The sequence below is a fragment of the Squalius cephalus genome (genome assembly GCF_949319135.1).
Source record: "Squalius cephalus genome assembly, chromosome: 6".
Lineage (NCBI taxonomy): Eukaryota > Metazoa > Chordata > Actinopteri > Cypriniformes > Leuciscidae > Squalius > Squalius cephalus.
This window is the reverse complement of record NC_137127.1, coordinates 13,424,176-13,448,397: the sequence shown is the minus strand read 5'-3', so window position 1 is coordinate 13,448,397 and position 24,222 is coordinate 13,424,176. Positions and strand designations below refer to the sequence as shown.

Here is a 24,222-nt window from a genome sequence, read left to right as displayed (position 1 = left end):
GTGTGGGGTTGTACACTCTAGTTGGGAACCCGCTGCACCAGCACACTTAGCCACACTGTAAGTTGTAAAATAAGAGTAAACATGACAGTAGAATACATTAAAATAGAACTTAAAATATATTGCGTATGGTGAAAAAATCCAAAACTTGTTTCAAAATGGCAGAGGCTTGTGTTCACACATATCAGGGCTGTTCCCTCAGGTCTGGTTCCTCATGTTTCCATATGGCATTTTGATAATGGAAGTAGTTCCTACAATCTCTAAAGAGACCTGCAGTTTGCAGCACTTGCGCCTGGACTGTATTTGTAGCAAAACAAGATGCATGATTGCTTCATAACCCAGCAAATATGCTCTGTGCAAAGTAATATTGTGCTGAAATGAGTTTCAAGTTCATCAGAGTGTTTTGCAGGTCCAATATACCGTTTTCTTTAACTTTTTAGCATCCCATTAGCCTCTCTTCTAGGACTGGGCGATAAATCGATTTTATCGATTAACTCGAATGTGTAGTTCACATCGACTTGTTTGAATGAAAATCATTTTTCTCTTTAACATCTGCCGACGTTCTCATCTGGGCTCCCGTAGTTCCGAACGGGCTCAGTGTTTGCCACAGAGATACACAAACAACATGGCAAATGAACAAGACCGCGGCAGCACAAGCACACCTGCCAAAAACATTTACAAACTGAATCCGCAGGGCTTCCAACTCTCACGAATTCACCGTGAGACTCACGCAATTGTCACTTTTTAGGCGCTCTCACGCCACACATCCATTTTCTCACGCAGAGAAAATCGCGAAGCAAAGAGGACACTGACACTGACAGACAAGACAGAGAAGGTTACTATTGATATGAAACAAATTCTCAGCTCTCAGATTCTGTCAATTTAATTACAAAATTAAAACAATAAACCGTTTTGGCGATTGTAAATGTTCAATGTTACATTTTCACTGTTTACAAAGGCAGGGCCTGCCATCCTGTCTTTTTGGCTTGTTGTTTCTGATTGCACTTTAACCCCAAGTGGGAAATCCATATCAAATCACAGAAGGGAAAATTAAAACAAAATTAAGTAAAATTTTGTTTTGAACAATCTCTTTGTCATCTGCAGATTGATTTTAAGTTGGGGGAAAAAAATACATTTAAATCGTAAATCGGATTTTTTTTCTAGGCCATATCGCCCAGACCTATTCTCTTCTTTACTCAGCAATGAGCAAAAGAGATAGGAAATGAGTCTAGCACTCAGGCTAGCTCAGCTGCTCTTCAATGCCTCTTTGAAATATTTAAAGTCCATGCAGACACACAGCAGATGTGAACAGGATTTGTGGATTAGATATTGTCTCACAGGAGTTCCCTGGCAAGATGTCCACTTTCCTTTAACACCCGCTGTACATTATAATCTTATGATATCTGCAGAGTAAGACATACAAGATCATTTCATTTAGCTTTCAAAATAACTTTTATTCTCTATAGGAGTCATGAAGCATGGCTTCATTATCTTACTGTGCCTGTTCTCTCAAGAGAAGGTCAAACCATTAAACATTGAGATCTAGGATATGCGTTACAGTTGCATTCCCAATGGATGGGTGCATGGATAGTTGGCTAGCTGGTAAAGACTGCACCTCTGCATGTTTTGCTACAAGTAGCAAGTGCTGAAAACTGTAGTCTTTTTATTTTGTACATTAAAACCTGTCAAATCTGTCACTTCCATCATCACAATGGCAAACCGAAACATTAAGAACCAGACCTGAGTTATCAGCCGTGTACAATTACAAGCCACTGCCATTTGGAAACTAGATTCGGATTGTCTCACCGTACACACAATATTGGAATTTCTATTTTAATGTATTCTACTCATGTTTGTTCTTATTTTAACCATCCGGTTCTTTGTGTTTGAGGGTCAACTACAAGTGCCTTTTCCATATGGCTCTTGTATTCATCAAAGCTTACCATTCTGGACAAATATCTGTCTTTTGACAGACTTGCTACTGTAGATTCAACCAGATCTTCTAATTCATTTTTCTATAGTCGTCTGTATTCTTCTCATATAGCCTCTCTGTTATTCGTACAGCCTTTTTTCTGACCATAAAATCTCATAAAACAGATGGTCACTGGAGGTCTGTCATGTGAGGAAATTTCACCTTCAGACCCATTTCCTGAAGATTTCTAGTGGGAGAACCTCTCAAAATCTTTCAGCCCCAGAGGACTGAAGTCTCAGAGGAGACGAGCATCGCTCTAGAGAACACATATCGAACTCCCTCCATATGTGTAGCTTTCTTTACTTATTCACTCTTTTAATAGATTATTACAACACCAATTCAACAGTTTTGTAGTAAAAGAGACCAAATTTGATAGAGCTCCCATCTCAAAGGGACATTTTCTCCTGGATATTAATTAATCCTCTTTCTCTGGTGCTTGTAAAGCTGAGATGTAAATATACCCTTGGTTTTGTTTTTAGAATACAGTTGAAAAATCTAGTATAACAGAATATAGGTGAATATTAAGGCTGGAATATGCTACATAATATGCTTCTTTTGCACTGATTTTCAGTCTGAATGGGCTGACTCTAATTGCCAAAAGTCAGAGCCAGTCTGAAGATATTGGGCAGTCGGACTTGACTTTACAGAAAATCGGGTAGTGATGGCCACAGACTTAGATTTTTTAGCTTTAGACTGAGTCCATCCAGTCTGAGGATATCAGACATGTTTGATATTTTGAGCTGATTTTGGAACACAAATTATTTTCATTTGTCATGCATCTGATAGCAACGAGGGACACATTTCTGTGTGAATTTGTTGTTCTCGGAATTAGTAGAAAAGTCTGTCAAGTGAGTAATGTAAGTTAGTTAAGCTAGCTCTCAGTCCAAATAAATAAGTTTATTAAATGTTAGAAATTGATGAAAATGAATTGGATATAGTCTGATATAGATAATAGCCATTTAGTCTGACATCTCCAAAATAAGAAAGGGTTCACAAACCTTTACTTAAGACTATGTATGCCTTTAATTAATATTTTACTGTACCCAGCTTTCATCCTGGTATACATATAATATCTATGATATATGCTGTGCACATACTGTGCTGTGTTCTGGCCACTCAATGGATATGTTCATAGAAAGCATGAGATCATATTCTGTGCAGAGAAAAATAGGAAGAGAAGACTGTAGTTATGAATTCTGTTTTACAATGACATAATGAGCTAATGAACATGTCATAATAGTGTCTAGGAGCTAATTTTGGCTATAGAAGCCATTGATGTGAACATCTATAATTTTCACTGTTGTGAAGACCCCCATTTTCTCATTCTCTCTCTTCCTTCACCTTTAATAAGACATTTTCATCCAAATGAAATGACTGTCTGCTCATACACATCAATTTTCGCTTGGGAAGATTTCTATGGATGCTAGCAGAAACCACTACCTTGCTGGTATATTGAAACAACAGGCATTGCATTGGGCTGAAATGAGGAGGAATATTTCTACAGGCATACTGGGATGTGGCGCTGCCTCTTGCTGTGACCCTGTCGGGAGAATTTAACCTTACCGGGAGGCTTTAACATGAACATGGATCTTTATAATCTTTTGAACCATGTCAGTGGAAAAATGTCATGAAGATGTTCATCATGATACAAAGCACTGTGCAGCAGTCTGAAAAAAAAAAAAAAATCCTGCAAAGATAAGAATCATTCACAAACATATCAAGAGTGTAACGGTTCAGTGTTTTTGTGCTGAATGAGATTTCTAATCTTTGAAACTGAAGTTTATATTCTGAATGGTGCAGAAAAGATGTAAGTTACAGCTGTAGAATCTGTGATCCCACATGAAATGAACATTTAAAGGTGCAGTTAGTGATTTCTGAGAAAGGCTGTTGAAAATGGATTGGACTGAGCACCACAACACACTTTTAGCATATACACTCATAATGGGGGAGGAGGGGGAGGAGCGGGAGGAGCGGGGGGGGGGGGGGGGGTGTAGGCCTATGTCTGACGTGATTAAAACACGGTGTCAAATTAGAATGCCATTTTAAATGCTGCTTCCATAGGCATCAGTGTGTATTTAACAAACTATAAACAAACAAAACTTTTTTGCTAGTATTATTTGTATTGAAATGAAACCTAAATTAAACGTTGTTGTTGAAAAAAAAAAAAAACCTGCCCAGTTATATATGATATATGACAATCATTGGGTGCATCCGTCTCAGGCTCAGCGCCAAAGTGCCAAAGTGCGCACACGCCGATTTGGTAAGTGTTAGTGAAAAAAATGCCATAAAAAAATGCCATATTTTCGCAACCTCATGCCATTCCAAACCCACATGACTTTCTTGCATCCTCGGGACACATGTGAAGATAGCCTATTTTAATGAAATCTGGGAGATTTCTTTCCCTCCATTGAAACTCTGACGCTTCCAAATGTTCATTAAGGGCCCTTTCACACCTGCCTTGTTTGGTCTGGATTTTCGGACTGGTCCGAATCAAAATTACAGGTGTGAAACCTCCCCCGGACTGCAGTCCGGACCAAACAGATGAAATTTTGTCCGGCAAAAAGAGGTAGTCTCGGTCCGGATCAAACTGAACAAAGGTTTGGTTCGTTTCTAGTGTGAAAGCATTTTCTGTATGGTTCGGACTTTCAGACCATTTACAGGAAGTTCTGGCGGTTCCCGTGTAGCCTAAACAACTGAAGAAGAATATTTACATGTGCAGATCTGTCAGTCCTGCCCACAGCATTTCTTCCAGCGTGCAAACACACACACACACACACACACACACACACACACACACACACACACACACACACACACACACACACACACACACACACACACACACACACACACACACACACAAACACACACACACACACACACACACTTGTCCTGCGCCCTGCCGGCGACGATAAAATGTTCGCACAACGAGGACATTCATTTGGCGAATTTGAACTAGCCTCGAGTATAGTTGGTGCTGCAGGGAGTAATGCCATAATAATAAAGTATAGTGGCAAAGATATGTGTCTGTTCATTCATTCTTGTCAAAGTTACCCGCCAAATTGACAACACGCTGACGTCAGACGCACGTACATTTACAAACCAATCAATGTCAAGATGCAGCCCATATAGATGATGACAACAGGACGCAAGTACGTCATGTAAATTTCTTTAGTGCACTCGCATAATTGCAATGTGAAACCAAACCAAAACTAACCGAATGTATACAATGTAGCAAAACTTGAACTTTGGTTCGGACCTTAGTGCGGACTTTCAGGTGTGAAAGAAATGCCCTAAGAGTCATGAATCGGGCAGTTTAATCCAAGAAGAGACACGATTGCTTTAAATGATGATCAGATTTAATTTAGACTTTTTCACATATAAACAATGATCAACGAACAATGTTTGCAGAATTCTAAATTTTGTCACGGAAGCAATGTTTAAATATAATAAATAAGGTCAACTCATCAACTGATTTATTTGCTTGGTCAGCAGGGGGCCCCTTAAACCTGCGGGCCCTATTTAATTTGTGGGTTGTGTGGTGGTTAACGCTACTGGGGAGGAGAGAGAGTGAGAAAGAGGTAGATTTGAAGAAAGACTGTAGAAAGAGAGATGGCTGAGAGACATTGCAAAAGAGAAAAGGAATATCACTGGAAAAAGAAGTGTTATGATCATCAGACGGGAGCTTTAGGGCCCATATTAATATTAGAAAAGCTTTCCAGCGCTGGAGAGACCTAAGCGTGAAGGCCTGAAAACAGACTCAGAGTTTGCTTTGTTTCTGCTTCATACGTGAGTAATATTGGTTTTGCTATATTTCACAGAACCAAAATATGCAGTTGTTGTAATGTTTGATAGTAACAGGACAGTTTTGCTGGCGACTAACAACAAACTCTTGCTTATACTCTTGTGTACTGTATATTCATTAGATTCCTTGTCGTTCGTTCATCATCGCTTTTTTCACATTATCTTGCTTTGCTTCTGCTTTGATAAAGAGACATCAACCCTTGTGTAGCGTGTTCATGCATTTTTGGGGCGGAGCAATGAAGGGAGGGCTGTGTTTGTTTGGGTTGATTTCAAATTTCAACTGTTTCTCTTATGCTTATCAAGACTTATCAAGGCGTAATTGCTGCACTGCTTTCATTCAAGCTTTTCTCTAGTAGTTAACACTAATGTTGTTGTTTTGTTATCACTGCATATGTTTGCAGATAACTTCATGGGAATTTTTACATTTTAGCAAGTACAGTATTTAATTACATATTTTGTAGTTTGCAAAGGGCATGAGTTCATGTGATTTGATTATGCTACAAAATGAAGTGAAAACTTTATTAAAGTCATAGTCAGAGTACAGTGTTTATATCCTTAATAATGCCACAAAATTAATTGCGAAAACTTTAAAAGAGTCATAGTCAGAGTACAGTGTTTATATCCATAATAATCTGACTAAAAACTAGAAAACTGAGCATGTCTTAAATATAATCATGTTTATTTCTGTAATTATTCATAGTAAGGTAAACAGCAATTTTCAATTACATTGCAACTTAATAATTGTCTTAATGGAAACAATAGTCTGATTATAAACACAGCTAATGAGGTGTAGTAAGACAAATGCATCATTTAAAGTGTTTGTTTGTACTGGATGCGTGACCAGATTTCTTAATTGCATTATTGTGTCATGACTCAGTCACCTCAGGTATATTGTAGCAGTGTAATGGTGTGCGCAGTGTGCAATAGACAGCTCATGATAATTTCTTTGCATCAGAGCAGATAACAACCTTCATAGCACACAAACCCACAACACAAGTCTCATTGATTTCTTGTTGCTTAGTGATGTTCTAATATAATGAATAATAAATATGGTTACTAATTTGCATAATTAAAGGCCAAACATTTGCATGTGGCCTTTGATGTTGTACATAGAATATTGACATAACTTGTGCATAGTAGGGGTTACCAGTTTGACGATAAACCATGATAAAATTCCAGACGATTAGTATTACCGTTTCATATTTTAATGATCATTAAACGTGTATTTTATTACCACAATTTGAAAATCCGACAGTTAACACTGTCCAGCATCAAGCAATGTTAACAACAGTCTCGTGCACAGCATGCAGCGTAGGATTTTGCTTGTGAAAACATGAGGGTTACAACCTCTAAAACCTTATACAACCGATATATGAATGTGAATCAAGAAATTACATACATCTCTGAAGTGAACCATCTGTATGGCATTTTCCTTTCATCTCTTTCTAATGCCTAATATATGTAGCATCTGGACCAATCAGACACACACAAATTATTCATTATATTCAATGAATAATCCAGCAAACTTACTTTCCCAACAAAGGTCTATGAAACTTCCCCCAAAACTAACATCCCAAATGAAGCTAACACACTGGCAGAACCCGGTGTCCTGTTACAGGATCATTAAGATTGATAAGACCTTTTACGACCCCAAAAAGGAATTTGCAGAGGGCTGTGACGCTCACTTTATTCTTACTGAGGAAGAGAAATAAACCCTGTTAATCCTATATATTCATATAACCACTTGAGAAATGTGTAAACATGTATCTAATTTTCCCATCTCATGATTTTTCTTTAATGTGGTTTGGCTTTTGTATTCTTGTAAACTCTGTTGGGTTAATATTTCAGACTTTTGCATACTATGGTCAACCTAAATCATATGTGTGGCATGTTTGGTCTCTATAAACTCCAATCTTCGTCCCCCATTTGTTAATTTACATTACATTTTGCTAACTTTTGTGACGCATTAGTATTATAAGAATCTTGAAGATTCTTTTCTTAAACACCCAGTGAAATTACATATTCAAATGCCCTGCTAGAACACAATGGGTCGTAAAATTTCCCTCCAAAGGGAAATCTTCTCATTGGCTCACACACCTCCAGAGGGTGTGACATCTTCACGCTTTAAAAATCACTGATCACAAGATCAGCTCTCTTAGTCCCTTTCTGAAATGCTGACGTGAAGATTATGCTGAACTTGAAGTTTCTAAGGACCCCCAAGCTTGTGCCAGGCAGCGGCCTTGTCTTTCCATTCACCAAAGATCCTCTGACTACCACTGGTTCTCTCTCATCAAGACCACATCAGCAAAGATCAACTTGGAGCCTCAACAAATTGCATCCGGACAGTTTAATTCAAATGGGCGAGATATGCTACTATCAAACTTAGTCTCATTATTTGATACATTAAGTATCCTTACCCCTTTTAAAGAAGGGCGTGTTAGAACTAAACTGATGGTTTGCTCAAGGCTGTTGATCTGCTGAATTTCAAACAATGATATAACTTCTTGCTTTCCTGTATTCTGCGTCAGCTCTCTTTCCCTTGGAAAACTGTTTGTATATGTATGTTAGAGTAGTTTACGTGTTTAGTCTAGTTAATAAAGTCTTGTTCATGACACACGTAAAGTTGTCCATGTCTCAAGCTCATATCTGGAGTCTCTAATCATAGATTTTGACTACTTGCTCTTAGTAGTACTGTAAAGTAAGAAAGACATTTCCCCTACCCTGGAAATGTACATTTCTTAGAATTAATAAACAATTAATCCTGAGTGTTCACGGGACAAACAGGTTAATTGATTGTAATATTACTGATCCAAATATTCATAATCAATTATAACAAGTTATTATTGATTATTAATATTTCATAGAGCTGTTTTTAAGCGCAGTGATGCTTTGTGTACAGTGGTTATGAATGAATTTCCATTTTCCATTTTGCCTGTCTGCCATTTTTGCTCAGACCATTGAAAATCAGACTGAATTTTTATGCACTGTCGTAAATTTTAATCAGTTGATTGATAATTAGCTAATGTACATCTTGAAACAATTTGAATAATAAGGTATCTAGAATTAGTCACTGAGCAGATAAAATGCATATAATCATTTATTATTTTGACTTATCACTTTAAAAAAAAATAGTTTCAAGGCTAAAATGTGAGGTTTATCATTTATTGTCAAAACTTTATTTGAACATGTAGTACATGTTAGTAGATGAAATGCGGGGACGTACACATACATTTTGAGGGGCAGTGGTCCAAACCAAGAAAAAGGGCACAAGTTAAATGTTCATTATTGCAACCCTCAACACAATCAAGGTTGTGTGGGGAAAAAAAATACAAAATCATTATATTAATCACGATTACATAGGCTATTTTGATGTATTGACATCCATATTATTTTAAGTCCTGAACTGTGTCAGAAATTACATTTTCTTTTAAGGGGCAGTATTTGCCAGTAGGTGAGTGAATTGAAAGCCTTTAAAGCAGTTTAATCCAAGGAGAGACGATTGCTTTAAATGATGAGCAGATTTAATATAGACTTTTTCACATATAAACATTGATCAACAAACAATGTTTGCAGAATTCTAAATTTGGTCACGGAAGCAATGTTTAAATATAATAAATAAGGTCAACTCATCAGATGTTTTATTTGCTTGGTCAGCAGGGGGCCCCTTAAACCTGCGGGGCCCTATGCAATTCATGGGTTGTGTGGTGGTTAACGCTACTGGGGAGGAGAGAGAGTGAGAAAGAGGGAGATTTGAAGAAAGACTGTAGAAAGAGAGATGGCTGAGAGACATTGCAAAAGAGAAAAGGAATATCACTGGAAAAAGAAGGGTTATGATCAGGCAAGAGCTTTAGGACCCGCGTTAATATTATAAAAGCTTTCCAGCGCTGGAGAGACCTAAGCGTGAAGGCCTGAAAACAGACTCAGAGTTTGCTTTGTTTCTGCTTCATACGTGAGTAATATTGGTTTTGCTATGTTTCACAGAACCAAAATATGCAGTTGTTGTAATGTTTGATAGTAACAGGACAGTTTTGCTGGCGACTAACAACAAACTCTTACTTATACTCTTGTGTACTGTATATTCATTAGATTCCTTGTCGTTCATTCATCATCGCTTTTTTCACATTATTTTGCTTTGCTTCTGCTTTGATAAAGAGACCCTTGTGTTGCGTATTCGTGCATTTTTGGGTCGGAGCAATGAAGGGAGGGCTGTGTTTGTTTGGGTTGATTTCAAATTGCAACTGTCTTTTTTCTTTTAAGGGGCAGTATTTGCCAGTGGGTGAGTGCTCAATGAGTGAGTCATTTAATTTAAAGGACTTGTTCAAAACATGGATTCATTCAGGATCTAAACACCGCTGTGTGTTGCTCTGAGATCTGTTCTGCTGTGTTTGTTAGGAACTATTTTATTGGCAAAATGTAGAGCAAAAACATACTTTATTGTCAATATTATGTCTAAAATCTGGTTATTCTATCTTTTTGCTTTTGACTAATACACTACTGAAACATGACATAGCCTACCATTTGATGAAAATTGAAGAATCAACTTCTTAAATTTCCAGACTGAGTCAGCTTTACAGAACTGAACTGTTTGCTGCGTGATTAAGTCCCGTTTATTCTACATCAATCCCAAATTGATTGTCTATTGGATTCCCAATAGACATTTTCAAGCACTGTGTGATTAGTTCACTTCAGTATTTTGCGCTGCTTCAAAAATGTATGTATTGCAAAAGTCAGATCACGTTGATAAATAGGTCTGTAGTTCATTTTTGTGTCGCAGTGTGTTGTCTGCATTTCATGTGAGCGGCGTGGCAAAAGTCACCCTCGCCTGCAGAGTGAGGACAAGTCGAGTTAACAAGACTTAAAAAGCTTTTGTCAATCTGTCATTCACAGCACATAATGAGAATAAACACCAATATGTATCGATATTTTTGCTTGCTAGCACACCAATACCGCAGACGTTCGCACTCTTACACTCATTTATCTGTTATATTCTGTTAGATTTGGTGAAACTCCCACCTCAGGTGAGACAGTTGACATTGCCATTAATGATCCCCCTGGTGCTGGTATGGATTTGGTTACAGATTTAAAGGGACAGGTAACCCAAAAATACAATTCTGTCATCCTTTACACAATTTCATGATGTTCACTTAAAATCTTGCCTTAAATATCTTGCTTGAGATGTATTGTCCCTAATCACTTTCATTGCATGTAAAAGACCATCTTGGAGAATCTGCTACTATTAACAAGCAAATATGAGTGCAATGTATGAAAGATTGTTAAAGTAAGTGGTTTTTAATTTTCAGGATTTTTATTTTCAGGCAAACTATCCCTTTAAATATACTCATGATGCTATTGTAAGAAACCCTCTCTTCATATTGATGAAAGGGCAATGCATATATTGAAGAAAGCTCTAGTGGGAAAGAGTATGGGTGAATATTATTTGCATAGTATTGGCAAATAATGTGACAACTGTGATCCTTTTTTGCGATTATTCCGCATAGACATAAAGAGAGCGGGAAGCGAGATTGGGAGTAAGATGAAGTCACAAGTAAGGCTGTAAATTCACACAGAATAAATGTGGACAGATGTGGTCTAAGCAAAACAGACAGACTGACACTGGCTGCGTAACAACCAGACTGCACGTCAATGGCCAGATGCCTGCTCTGAATGTAAAGTGGTCCATCTCACCCTGCTAAGCACTACAGCACTAAAAACTAGAGCTGTCAATTGGTTATAGTATTTTTATTGCATTTTCATTATCATAATTTCAGTTGTTAATGTGTTTAGTTTGACGTTACAGAAAGAAAACTCATTTGTGTGGAAACCAGGGTTGTGCGCCATTCAGTACTGAATTGACAGTGTCTTTAAAATTCTAGTACAGTCCAAACAGGATGCAAAATTGCAATTTGAAATTGAATCTTAGGAATTAAATTGAATTGAATGACATTTGTGTAACTGTAATGTTATATGACATATTTTTTTAACTACAAAAGCTTTTGAAATTTATGAGTTGGATATTTTCAGAAATGAAAATTTGCAGTTCAGTAAATTTGTGAACTTTTGTTAAGCATTCCGCCTATGTTTTATTAACTCTTTCCCCGCCATTGACAGAATTTTCCGTCATTTATGAAACAACGCTTCCCAGCCCTTGATGGAATTTTCACTATTAAATGGTAGGGGGCGCTATTACGCATCTAAACACAGACAAAAAAGGAGCAGAAACAAGCGATAAAAACAGTGCTTACAAGTGCATATTCAAGTGTTGATTAAAAAAGAATGCATGAACCTAGAATAAAACTTTTTTTAAAGCAGAGGGTACTTTCTTTTGACATATTGCATGTTCATATATTCATACAACAACATATTCTGGGGGCCGTGACATTTTTGGGAACGTGATCAAAAACGCGGTGTCTGGCAACTTTTTTTTTGAAAAACACTGGAGGGGAAAGAGTTAATAAACAAAATGTCTGTTAATAGGGTCTTTCTCCATGATTAACTCATAAACAAATGCTCTGCTTTAGACTACTCTTAGTGAAAGCATTTACTATAAGCTGCAGTTCTGATCATATACGAGTCGGTTCTGAAGCTTCCGATCGTTTTTGGAACTCAACTAAACCTTTATATTGTCAAAAAATAAATGCATCAACAACATTGAACAACGCTTGTATTCCCGCTACTGCCCTAGTCAAAATCCAGGGACTGCCCCTGTCAGTCCACTATTTTCCTCAGAATAGAGTGATTTCAGTGTGTTTGTGCCATTTGTTTTGTAGTGGATTATCTGAGGACGTTTTGACTGTGATGAGAGGAGAGAGAGCACTTGTCTGTCTCCCGTGTCTCAGGGTTCACAGGGGCCGTGTGAAGACCAGCGGGGTATAAGTTCACTTGACAGGGATGTAAACACCCCTTAGATGAGAGTCAGAAAGTGTAGGCAGCAGAAAGGAAGGGCAATAGGATGAAAACAACAGCAGCATGAATGGCAGACACTGCCAGTTAAGGATGGTGTCTCTGTATAAAGACAGACTAGGATATCAGAGGTGCTTTTAAGGGAATGAGGCTTCTGGATATGCGAAGGGTGCTACTTTTTGAAGTCGGCTTATGTAAGTTTTGTCCTGCTCCCATATACGCATGATTGCATAGCTGGATGCGTGTGTGCATACTTCTCCAGAAAATGAGGCCCAGAACTCTGCGTGCTCCTGTAGTGCGCTGACACGTCTGTTTTACAGAAAATGAGCCACACCAGGGGGTCTGATGGGGTGTAATGATGTTTGATGTATGCTGTAATGTGTGCGGCAAACTTGCTGTAGCTTAAGTCGCTATGAATGTTGTTTAGCTTTGGATTTAATAGGGATACATATCTAAAAGATTTAAAAGGCATACATATGTTTTTCGACAGTTCAGGCTGACAAGATTTCCGCAGGGAGTTTGAGGGAGGCGCTGATCACTTCCCTTTAAAAATGCAATTTTTATTTCTGTCATGAAATCTAATTTTCCTGGATCTTTGGAAATTAAAAGGACATTTTACTTTTTTTAAAAAAGTTAATTTACTCATTCAAAATTGCATGGCTTTATTTGTTCTGTGAACAAGATATTTTGAGACATGTCACTGTTTTTTTGTTTGTTTGTTTTTGTAATAATAAAAATAATTGGATGAACTTTCCCTTCAAATACTTTAATTTATTCTAAATACTGTAAATTTCACAACTCCATTTATTGAAACTAACATGCAAAAACAGCTTGTTTCAGACTTCCACAACATTTGACATTTGAAAAAAAAAATTTTTTTAGAAAAAAACAGCATTTATTTCAAATTTCAGTTACAATGTGAAAGTTTTTTTTACTGACACTTTTGATTAGTTGAATGAATCCTTGCTTAATAAGACTATCATTTCTTACAACAGTTAGTGTACTCTACATTTTTTTGTACACTAAATAGCATCTGTTGTCATCTAAAATCTAATTATATGGTATCTATCTATCTATCTATCTATCTATCTATCTATCTATCTATCTATCTATCTATCTATCGTATAGTTAGATTTTAGATGACAACAGATGCTATTATATAAAAGTCTTTGAAAAAATTTTTTTGATTTTGAATTTCAGATTTTCAGTGTTTTCTCAGACTTTTTTTACCCCAGTGCAAGAGAGTCCCAAGGGATCCCAGCGTTAGGATAGAGTGGATTTTTATACAAGATCCCTGAGCCAACAGTTACTCATTTAAGATGCGTAGAGGGTGTTTACACACTCTTAAAAGCACATCCAACTAGTGGCAGAACTAATCGACTAGTCTGTGTGAACCCTAGTGAATGTTCTCTCTCTCTGTGAACGCCAGAGTGGAGAGCAGCAGGCTATGATGATGAATCGAACCATTAGTGCTATAAACTCTGATGTGGGCATTAAGAGCATGATATCTGTTGAGCGGACTCATGACTGCACTGGTTGCGGCCAGACAAAGAGTCTGACCTATGCTTCCGTGAGAGACAGAGAGAGCAGATGAGAGTGATGTCATGCATTACTGGCAGCGATCGCAGAGCTCGGGTAATGTGCTGGCTGAGAGAGGAACTCCCCCGTTTTGGCCACTCTGCGTAATGGATCATTCCTGATGGGCTCTTAGGGTAATGCAAAATGGCAAGTGCTATCATTGGTCATTTCCACTGGGGTGAGAAGGGAGGGGAGACTCATCATCCGTTAACGCAGCTATAGGAGTTATGAGCAGCTAATTTGAGCTCTTAATGTTTCCGCTCTGAGCCAGGGAAGTTGTGAGTCACGTTATGAAACCGGTGCCTTTCCAGGAGCTTTTAGAAGTAGATCTTTTATTTCTCTATTGATTTTTCTTTTTATTTATTTTTTTATTTGTAATGTTTTAAGCATTCTGTCAGGCCCCTCCACCGTTGCTTAGATAGATAAAAATGTATATATAAATAGATATATAGATACAATGCTGCATTAAAGGAGAACTCTGGTCAATTTTAACATTGAGCTCATTTTTTTGTACATTTGGAGTGCTGTCAATACAGAGAACAACGACAAAAATCGGTGTTGCCTACACCGTGTTATCCTCTTTTTAAAATTTGCACCCTGTTGACTTCAATGGGGCAAGTTTTAAACCTGCTTTTAGCCTCTTAACATCCTTGATGTGTCATTACAAGTGCACAGGTCATGTGATTGATTCCTTCGGAGTGAACGCGGGTGAATCTGACTGCAGTAGATGTGAAAGATATGAATAAAAATTATGTTTATTCAGCCAGCGCACATACCTGTATTTACATCCTGTTTTCGGTCGAAGTCCATAGTAATCGATTGTCGAGTTCACGCGCGTGATCATAGGTACTAAACCAATGCGCGTGAACTCGACAATCCAATCTTCAGTGTCAAATGATCCTTCAGAAATCATTTTCATTTGTTGACTTGGTGCTCAAGAAACATTTCTTCTCATAATCAATGTTGAAAACATTTGTGCCGTTTAAAGTATAATTCCGTTAATTTTAGTGGAAACAGTGATTGTTTTTCAGGATTATTTATTGAATGCATATACAGTATATATATATATATATATATATATATATATATACAATAAAATTACTGCGTTTTTGTTGATGTTTTTAGAATTTTTAGAATTAACACATCGGAAAATATGCCATCAGATATTCATTGCTAAAGTTATGTTTTACTTATTGAATGTGCTATATATGAGGGACACACCTGGCATCTGTTTTATAGAATGATACTTGTATAGTGAAAACTTTGTAAGTCTGTCAGCACACACTCTTTATATCTCCTCTTCTCACCAGAATCTGATACATAAATTTCAAAGTGTTGCTTCAGCATAGTTTACCAGTGCGCACATAAAACATAACTCTACAGGGTAGTGTTAGAGCTGCCCAGTAGGGGAGTTCTTAGCTCTTTTATTAGACAATGATTTGCATCCGGTTAATGTTTTTCACGGGCCACTTGCTCAAGAGTGTCGTGTAAGCAGTAACATGTCTGGCCTGGGGTATTCGGTTTGGCGTACAAGTTTGCGTGTTTGTGTTTGAGAAAGAGAGACAGGACGTGCTGTGCGTTATGCCTTTTTTGCTTTGCGATGCACACCTCCCGGGGGTGTGTGGGACGCACACGGTTACGGCAGCGCTAGGAGATGGGAGGAATGAATAAGTGATGTGGGCTTTGGGGAGGCCCGGTTCTGAGGCGGTGGGGCTGAGAGATATTGAGGCACAGAAGTGAGGCAGATGTAGAGCCTCAACCATCACTGCACTCTCAGGTGGGCCCTTGTGAAACTTCACACTGTGAAAAGCAGATAAATCTTATTTCGCTCCTTTTGTTCTCGCACATCCCTTCTGTCACACTTTCAATATCATATCCCCACGCTGTTTTTATTTTTCATATGCATTCTCATTTTCCCCACACGACTCACTGTTTTGTCTACCTGTTTTTAAGCTTGTGTACAGATTCCCATTTCTCTTTATGAATCCATTCTCTCCAACCGTTTTACGTCTTTTTCAGTAACCTTGGACTCTGTGGTTCGGCTCTTTGCTTCTTAGTGAGGATTTTTTGGACCATTTAGGCTGAAACAAGCTGAGAAAATTGGATAATGTGGAAAAGCTGTGGAAAAACAAAGCATAAAGGGATTGTTCACTCAAAAATGAAATTTCTGTCAACATTTACTCACCCTCATGTCGTTGCCAGAACTCTATAACATTCTTCGAAATATATATGTATATATATATATATATATATATATATATATATATATTTATTTTTTATTTTTTATTTTTTTGTGCTCCGCAGAAGAAAGTGAGTCATGCAGGTTTGGAATGACATGAGGGTGAGGAAATGATGACACCATATTTGTTTTTGGGTGAACTTACAATCACACCAGTCTGTATTCACATAGAACCTGAAAGTTAACTTTAAAACACTGATTTTAGCCGAGGTTATACATGGGTTCTCATCCCAGAAACCTCTGTATTTTTCAGTGTGTCTTCAAGTAGATTCAGAATGTTCATTGAAAAAATACATTAAAAAATACAATTTCATCTAAATGAAAAGATGTATTTAATAATTTAATTTAATAATTTATAAGCAACAATATAATAATATGGTAATGAACAGCAATATTTACAGTACCTGTCAAATTTTGGGGTCAGTAATATTTTCTCACTATTTTCTCTACTATAAGTCTTTCAATAGGGCAGAAATAAGCAATTAGGCTGCATTTATTCAATCAAATATACAGTAAAAATAGTATAGTATTATATATATAATTATAATATATATATATTAGGGCTGTCAAACGATTGATTGCGATTAATCGCATCCAAAATAAAAGTTTGTGTTTACATAATATATGTGTGTGTATGGAGTATAATTATTTTCTATATATAAATACACACACATGCATATATATTTAAGAAAAATGTGTTATTTATATATAAAATATTTATATATAATATAAATTATATATAATATAAATATATATGCACAGTATATACATGCAAATATTTCTTAAATATATACATGCATGTGTGTGTATTTATATATAGAAAATAATTATACACCGTACACACATATATTATGTAAAAACAAACTTTTATTTTGGATGCGATTAATCACGATTAATCGTTTGACAGCCCTAATATATATATATATATATATATATATATATATATATATATATATATATATATATATATATATATATATATATATATATATATATATATATATATGTCATATATGTCAAACGATTAATCGTGATTAATCGCATCCAAAATAAAAGTTTATATATATATATATATATATATATATATATATATATATATATTTTTTATGCAAACAAATCTTCAAACTTTTCATTTGAATGAATCAATTCAAAGCTCGGATTCAAAACTGAATCAATTAATTTAAATGAGCAGTTTGATCTGATTCGGTAAAAGAGTCAAACTTGCCTAAGTTGTATTGCGAGTCATTTTTGTGGCACTAGCATCACAAAATTTCTGTGAAATACTTCTGCCTTAATACTCCCATTAAGTCATACTTAATCAAACATTGCTTATCATCAATGGAATGAATATTCAATATAGAAGCCAGTTTTATCATCAGACAAGCAAGAAGTAGTGCAATTTAATTAAATAGTGCAGTGCCTTTAAAAATTATGAGTGTATTTCTATAAGCTAGTATTCTGTTCTTCCTCTGTATCTCTTCTCCTCAGCACCATTAGAGCTGACAGGCTCTCATACTGCAAATCAGCCACAATCACAGACAAACACTCATCTCCACTCAGGTCTTTCAATAATTGCTGACCACAGGCAGCACAGGTGGCCATTACCCATGAGGCAATCCTAAAGATTTCTTTCAGTTGTTTGTTCTGTACATGTGTAGGTGTTTCTTCAGTTATAGCCACTTTTATGTCACATGGGTTGATTGCATCAACATATTTTATTGATAGATTTAAACTTTTCTTCTTACACTAAAATTTCAACTATATCTTTAAAAAAAAAATATACTTTTCGAAAGGCTTCATTGTGCAGATTTAATTTCAACTGTCTTTCAACATCTTAAAAATATGAAAATTCTCTAAAAATATTAAGGACATTGACAATACATACATTTGACATTATATAATACATACAGTACATTTTCACAGAAAAACAATTCAGTCTTGCAGATTTCATCATCTCACTGCAATGAGAATGTTACACAAAGACATTTTTACTGTGCATCAGCTTCAAACAAATTGTATCAAAAATGTAAAACGTGTATACATTTAAATGTCTGTTAGGTTAAATGCAATTAATCTTAAAACAAAGTTGTGTATTTTATTTCAAAATGATTTCAATTTAATTTCCACCACAAATATGTGATTTGAGTTGATGTGGAAATGACATTTGTTCATGGTGGTTCTGGGATTATTGATTGTATGCAAATAATACTGTATAAACCAGTGAAAAGTATGTTTTATATTAAGGCCAAAAGTGTCCATATTGAAAGAAACACCTTTCTGTGTCATATTGGTGAGCAAATAGTTAAAGAAGGAACAACGTGAAATGTAAAACATCTCTGGATATTAAATCTTGTTTTCTGTTTACATGATTATGTGAAGATTTCTTCAGCTGACAGCACAATATGTTAATGTTCCTTTTTACAAAAATCCTGTCATCCATCTAAAGTTTTCTTCGGGATGTGAATCGTCTCGCATCACATGCAATCTCAACTGCCTGACATGGAAAGCAACTGAAGAAACACTTTAGTTACTTTTTTGTTTTGTCTTTCTTTCTCCCATAGCTCCAGGTATCCACCACTGACCTAAGTGGAAAGTTGGTAGAGGGACCAGTAGACTTGGACGTGTCTGTTATTGACCAGAATGACAACAGACCAGTCTTCAAGGAGCCACGCTACTCTGGGGAGGTCCTGGAGGGTTCCCCAACAGGTACTCTACCCTAACCTGATTATTCATGTTCTTGTGGTTGAAATTAATGTGTCTAGAGAAATGTATTACTGGAAGAAGAAAGCCGAAAGTCTTTGATAATAGTGGCTGGACTTTGCTTCAGTTTGATGGAACACAGCCTGTGCAAGATAAGGACTGTAACTTCTTGTTTTTCATTAGTTTTGTTTGCATCTCCATTATTATGGTGTATACTAAAGGTTAATGGCTTGGAGAAACTAATCCCGCTTTTATGCTACGGACTTGAATGGTATCTCAAATTGTGTGGCTTGTCGAATATGTGTGCTGTTACTTAGTAACTAAGTGATTGAATTTATGATAAATTAGCTGATAGCTATAAATTAGCTATCAACCTCTTAGCTAAAGAAACCTAGAAACCACCCAAGACACCGTAGCAAAATTCTAGAATAATGCAGCTAGTTTTGCACTGGCAAACATCACTTTTCTTCAGAAAATGTAAAAAAAAACTTTTTTTTTGAAAAACTATTCAGTCTTACAGATTTCATCATCTTACTGCAACGTTGAATGTAACACAAATAATGCATTTTACATCATAGTGTCCAAAGTGTTTGCAAAGAGTTGCTTTATCTCTTTTTGTTTCTTCTCAGCATAGCTATAAAGCAAAGATTACCGTTTATTTAAAAAAGTACACTTTCGAAGTCATCCCTAATGAACAAACACATTATCTCCGAGCGTGTCTTCACACCGCGCACCGCAGAGATAGCTTCGCCGAGCTAATCATGAGCATCCCTCACAAATGGCATCCTGCGTTTATCTCGCCACCAGAGAATGCTACATTGTTTTCATGACGTGTCTGATAAATCAAAAAAGAATTGGACCATTTACAGACTGCATGACACTTTCTTCAGTCCCTTGCCCTCCAGAAATAATATATTTAGACACAACCCCGTCCTCAGAGGCCCCAGTACTGCACTTCCATTTCACAATACTTCCATCATTTTTCCCACGATTCTTCAGCAATTCCATCACTGCACTTTGCCTCTTTCCTTTTTATACATACTCTGTGTTTGTGCGGTTTTTGTGGCCATGTCACCATGGAAACCCCCAAAACACAAGGACAATGGTTTTAGTGTTTTAATAAGGAGGGATTCCGCTAACTTTCATCACCCACATACTCACCAAAATGGCACACAACAAACTAACTTTTGTAGCTCTGTCATGCTTGTGAACTCTACCTCAGTGAGCGTGGTGAGCACACTAGGATGGGAGAGATCATATCAAATCCGTTTCTCTGTGAAGAGTGGGCTGCGCTGCTTTCATTACAACATAAACAAACAGACGTCAGCCTCAAACATCAGTGATAAAGGCAGGATGAACTGATCCAGGTAGAGTAGGCGGATACAATGTGCCTGCTTGTAGATACATTTAGCACGATGAATGGTAATGTGCGCTCAGTCAGAAGAGAGTTAGGGCGGAAGGAGATGAGAGTCCCTTACGGTGGGGAATCTTACCGCCCACCTCCAGAGTTGATGTAACTTAGTTAAGTAAAGTGGGTTTATCTAATCGCCAAAAGAGGAATGACATTTGGCTGAAAGACTTAATGAAATTAAACTAAGACCTTCATGCAACCGGGGAGAACATAAACACCCACAGGCCAAGCACTGTTCAGTCAGAAAGTGTTTCTTTATAGAAAAGCTGTTTTATCTTGTTATAATTAATAATTGTAGTAATAATAATAAATTAATAATTATATCAAATAATATTATTATAAATATAATATCAATATAATAAATATAATAATATTATTATTATAAGAAATAACACAAAATTATACAAAAGTTTATTTTTATATAATTATATGCTATTATATTAAATATTAATTTTTAAATATTAATAAAAACAAATATTTTTTATAATAAATGTATAATAATTTATGTATTTTTTGATAATAAATGCATATTTTATAGCATTTTCACTCACAGGCTACTTTATTAGGTACACCTGTTCAACTGCTCGTTAACGCAAATATCTAATCAGCCAATCGCATGGCAGCAACTCATGGTCAGCATTATCTGCTGAAGTTTAATTTGAGCAGTAGTGTTGTCAAAAGTACCAAGTCGGTACTGAAATTAAAAAAAATATGACCATACCAGCATTTCCCTCTAGCATTTTGAGCACGGTTGAATGGATTCTTAAACACCTCTGATTGGCCTTTGTGTTCACGCGCTCAACATATATATACGTATGTCTCTGATTGGCTACAATCAACGCTGATCAACGCTTCCAAAACAAGTTGTAAACAGACGTCTTTGACGCTCTTCACCGAGCGCTTACACAGATACAAACAGGAGCGTTTGAAAGCAGGCGTCTGATCGTTTCTGCTGATAGAGGGCCTGCTTTCGAACGCTCCGGTGTGTATTTGTGTAAGTGCTTAATGAAGAGCGTTAAATACGTTTATTTACAACATGTTTTGGATGTGTTGATCATTGTAGCCAATCAGAGACATATATGTTGAGCGCTTGAACACACTCGAAATGCTGATATCGTCACATTTTTAAAATTTCAGTACAGATTTGGTACCGAAGTCTGTACTTTTGACAGCACTATTGAGCATCAGACTGGGGAAGAAAAGTGATTAAAGGGACTTTGAATGTGGCATTATTGTTGGTGCCAGACGGTCTGGTCTGAGTATTTCAGAAACTGCTGATCTACTGGGATTTTACCATCTCTAAGGTCTGATAAGTCTCGATTTCTGCTATGACATTCAGATGGTAGGGTCAGAATTTGGCATGGATCCATCCTGCCTTGTATCAGCGGATCAGACTAGTGGTGGTGTAATGGTGTGGGCCTTTTAGTACCAATTAAGCATTCTTTAAAGGCCACAGGCTATCTGAGTATTGTTGCTAACCAAGTCCATCCCTTTATGACCACAGTGTACCCATCTTCTGATGTCTGCTTCCAGCAGGATAACGCGCCATGTCACAAAGCTCAGATCATCTCAAACTGGTTTCATTGTGATGAATGAGTTCACTATACTCAAAATGGCCTCCACAGTCACAAAATCTCAATCCAATAGAACACCTTTGGGATGTGGTGGGACTGCAGCAACTGTATGAAGCTATCATGTCAATATGGACCAAAATCTCAGAGGAATGTTTACAACACATTGATGAATCTATGCCATGAAGAATTAAGGCAGTTCTGAAGGCAAAAGGGGGTCCAACCCATTACTAGCAAGGTGTATCTAAGTGACCAATGAGTGTATATTAACTAAGCTGTAAGAAATGTGTTCCATATTTTCCCATCTTTGGGTTACAAACTCTTTAGGGGTTAAGTCTAATTGATTTTAGAGGACATATTGCTTACATCTTAGTTGCTGTAAAAAAAGAAAAACGTTGACTGTCTTTTATAAATACACTTTATTGCCATCAGGACTGAGTGCTTCTTTTAAATTAATTTATATTTTGGCTCTTATTCTTTGCTACATTTTCATTGGCATGTCTCTCATCTTTTAAGATACCTTAATGGGGAAGATACATGATTTATGGAGAGTAGATCCATTTTAATGTCTATTGCCTCTCAATTATAACCATTTTCCATGGAATAATTTTTAAGTCAATCATTTGAAAAGCCTCACCATTCACCAATAAAAGGAGATGCTTTTTACAGTTTCATCATCTTTCATATTAATCACGTGTTGCTTTTATCATTTTCATAGCATCTAGTCCTGACCAGTTGTTCAGAGGTGCAGAGTTCCTGTTCAGTTGTCCATTGTCACTGCTCTACTCAAGGAGCATGTGTGCAGTGCATTGTGGGTGCAGGTGTGCGCCGCAGGGGCCGGGTGTTTTTTTCCCAGTGACTTCCTTTCTCCTCTTTAGGCTTGTGTATGTACGGGTGCAGATGTGCACAGCGTGCCTCCTCCGCTGTCTCCTGAGCGCATGGCAAAGGAAGGATGAATCTGTACTGCTTTTTAACGCCTCTTTTTAAAGGCCCCGTTAAGCAGAAGAGTAGGCCTATGCCAGTGTGTGTCCGGAGAGGAAATGAAAAATGGGAATTGAGAGCTTTTTAAAGGAGCCTACATTAATCAGCACTGGAACCAACAGTCAGCCTCCCACTCGGGCCTTGGGTTTAAGATATTCTGCCCCTACCCCCCGCCTGCTTTAATCAGCATGACCGCTGGCACAGGTTAGAAATTAAAGGGCTCAGCACGGGGCCTGATTAGTGAAGGTTTGTGCAAGCTGCCTTTTCAACAAGTTGCAAGGCTGTGTGACTATATGTGTAAACGTTTACTCCTGGCAGTCTTATGAAGTGCCAAGTCAAGATGAACTGTGACATTTAAGGAGAGCAAAATTTAGGGCAATACTTGATTTTATTCCTTGGGAAATGTTTGGATCATGAACAATGGTCTCTACATGTATATGACAGATGGTTGGAAAGTAGGTGTTGAAAAACAGGAGTGATTGGTGACATCACCCAAGGGAAATCATGAACAAGTGTGTGTGTGTGTGTACTGTTACATTTACTGAGGTTGACACAAGAATAGTAAAAGGACTTGACTTCTGTAATTTTATACAGACATTCAATCAGTTTTAGAGTCCCACCTGTTTGTAAATGCATTTGTTAATTAAAAACACTGTCAATGTAAATGTTGCCACAATGACCAGGAACATGCATTAGGAAAGTAAATTGGGTCAATGTTGATGGCGGTAGTAATGAACATATGGCTTGAACGTATAATTCTTTCTCTCTTTCTCCGCTGGCTCCTCCCCACCTCCCTTTGCACTCTTTTGCATGTGTCGTTTGAAATGTTTATTTTGTTCCGTATTGGGAGGACAGTTGCTGCCTATAGGGGGAAACACAGCAGCACTCTGACATTTCTGTGTGTGGTGATAACTGAGCAAACAGTTAGACTTCTGGCAGGCCTTTATTCACTCTCCCTCACTTTCCTTTCCCCCCTCTCTCTCTCTCTGATTCTACAGGCTATTTTTGTTGGGGAAAATATCTTCATTTCTCAGTTGCCTTTCCTCTTGTCGGCTCTTTGTTTCTTTCT

General features: G+C 37.0%; 1 protein-coding gene across 1 annotated transcript in view; it reads left to right on the top strand.

Annotated features, from left to right (window-relative positions):
• The window catches only part of cdh13 (cadherin 13, H-cadherin (heart)), a 344,747-nt gene that overhangs the window by 185,063 nt on the left and 135,462 nt on the right, over nucleotides 1-24,222 (top strand). The window contains exon 6 of the mRNA XM_079873426.1: nucleotides 19,052-19,196. Coding sequence (XP_079729552.1) covers nucleotides 19,052-19,196 — 145 coding nt within the window. The remainder of the gene's footprint in view (nucleotides 1-19,051; nucleotides 19,197-24,222) is intronic.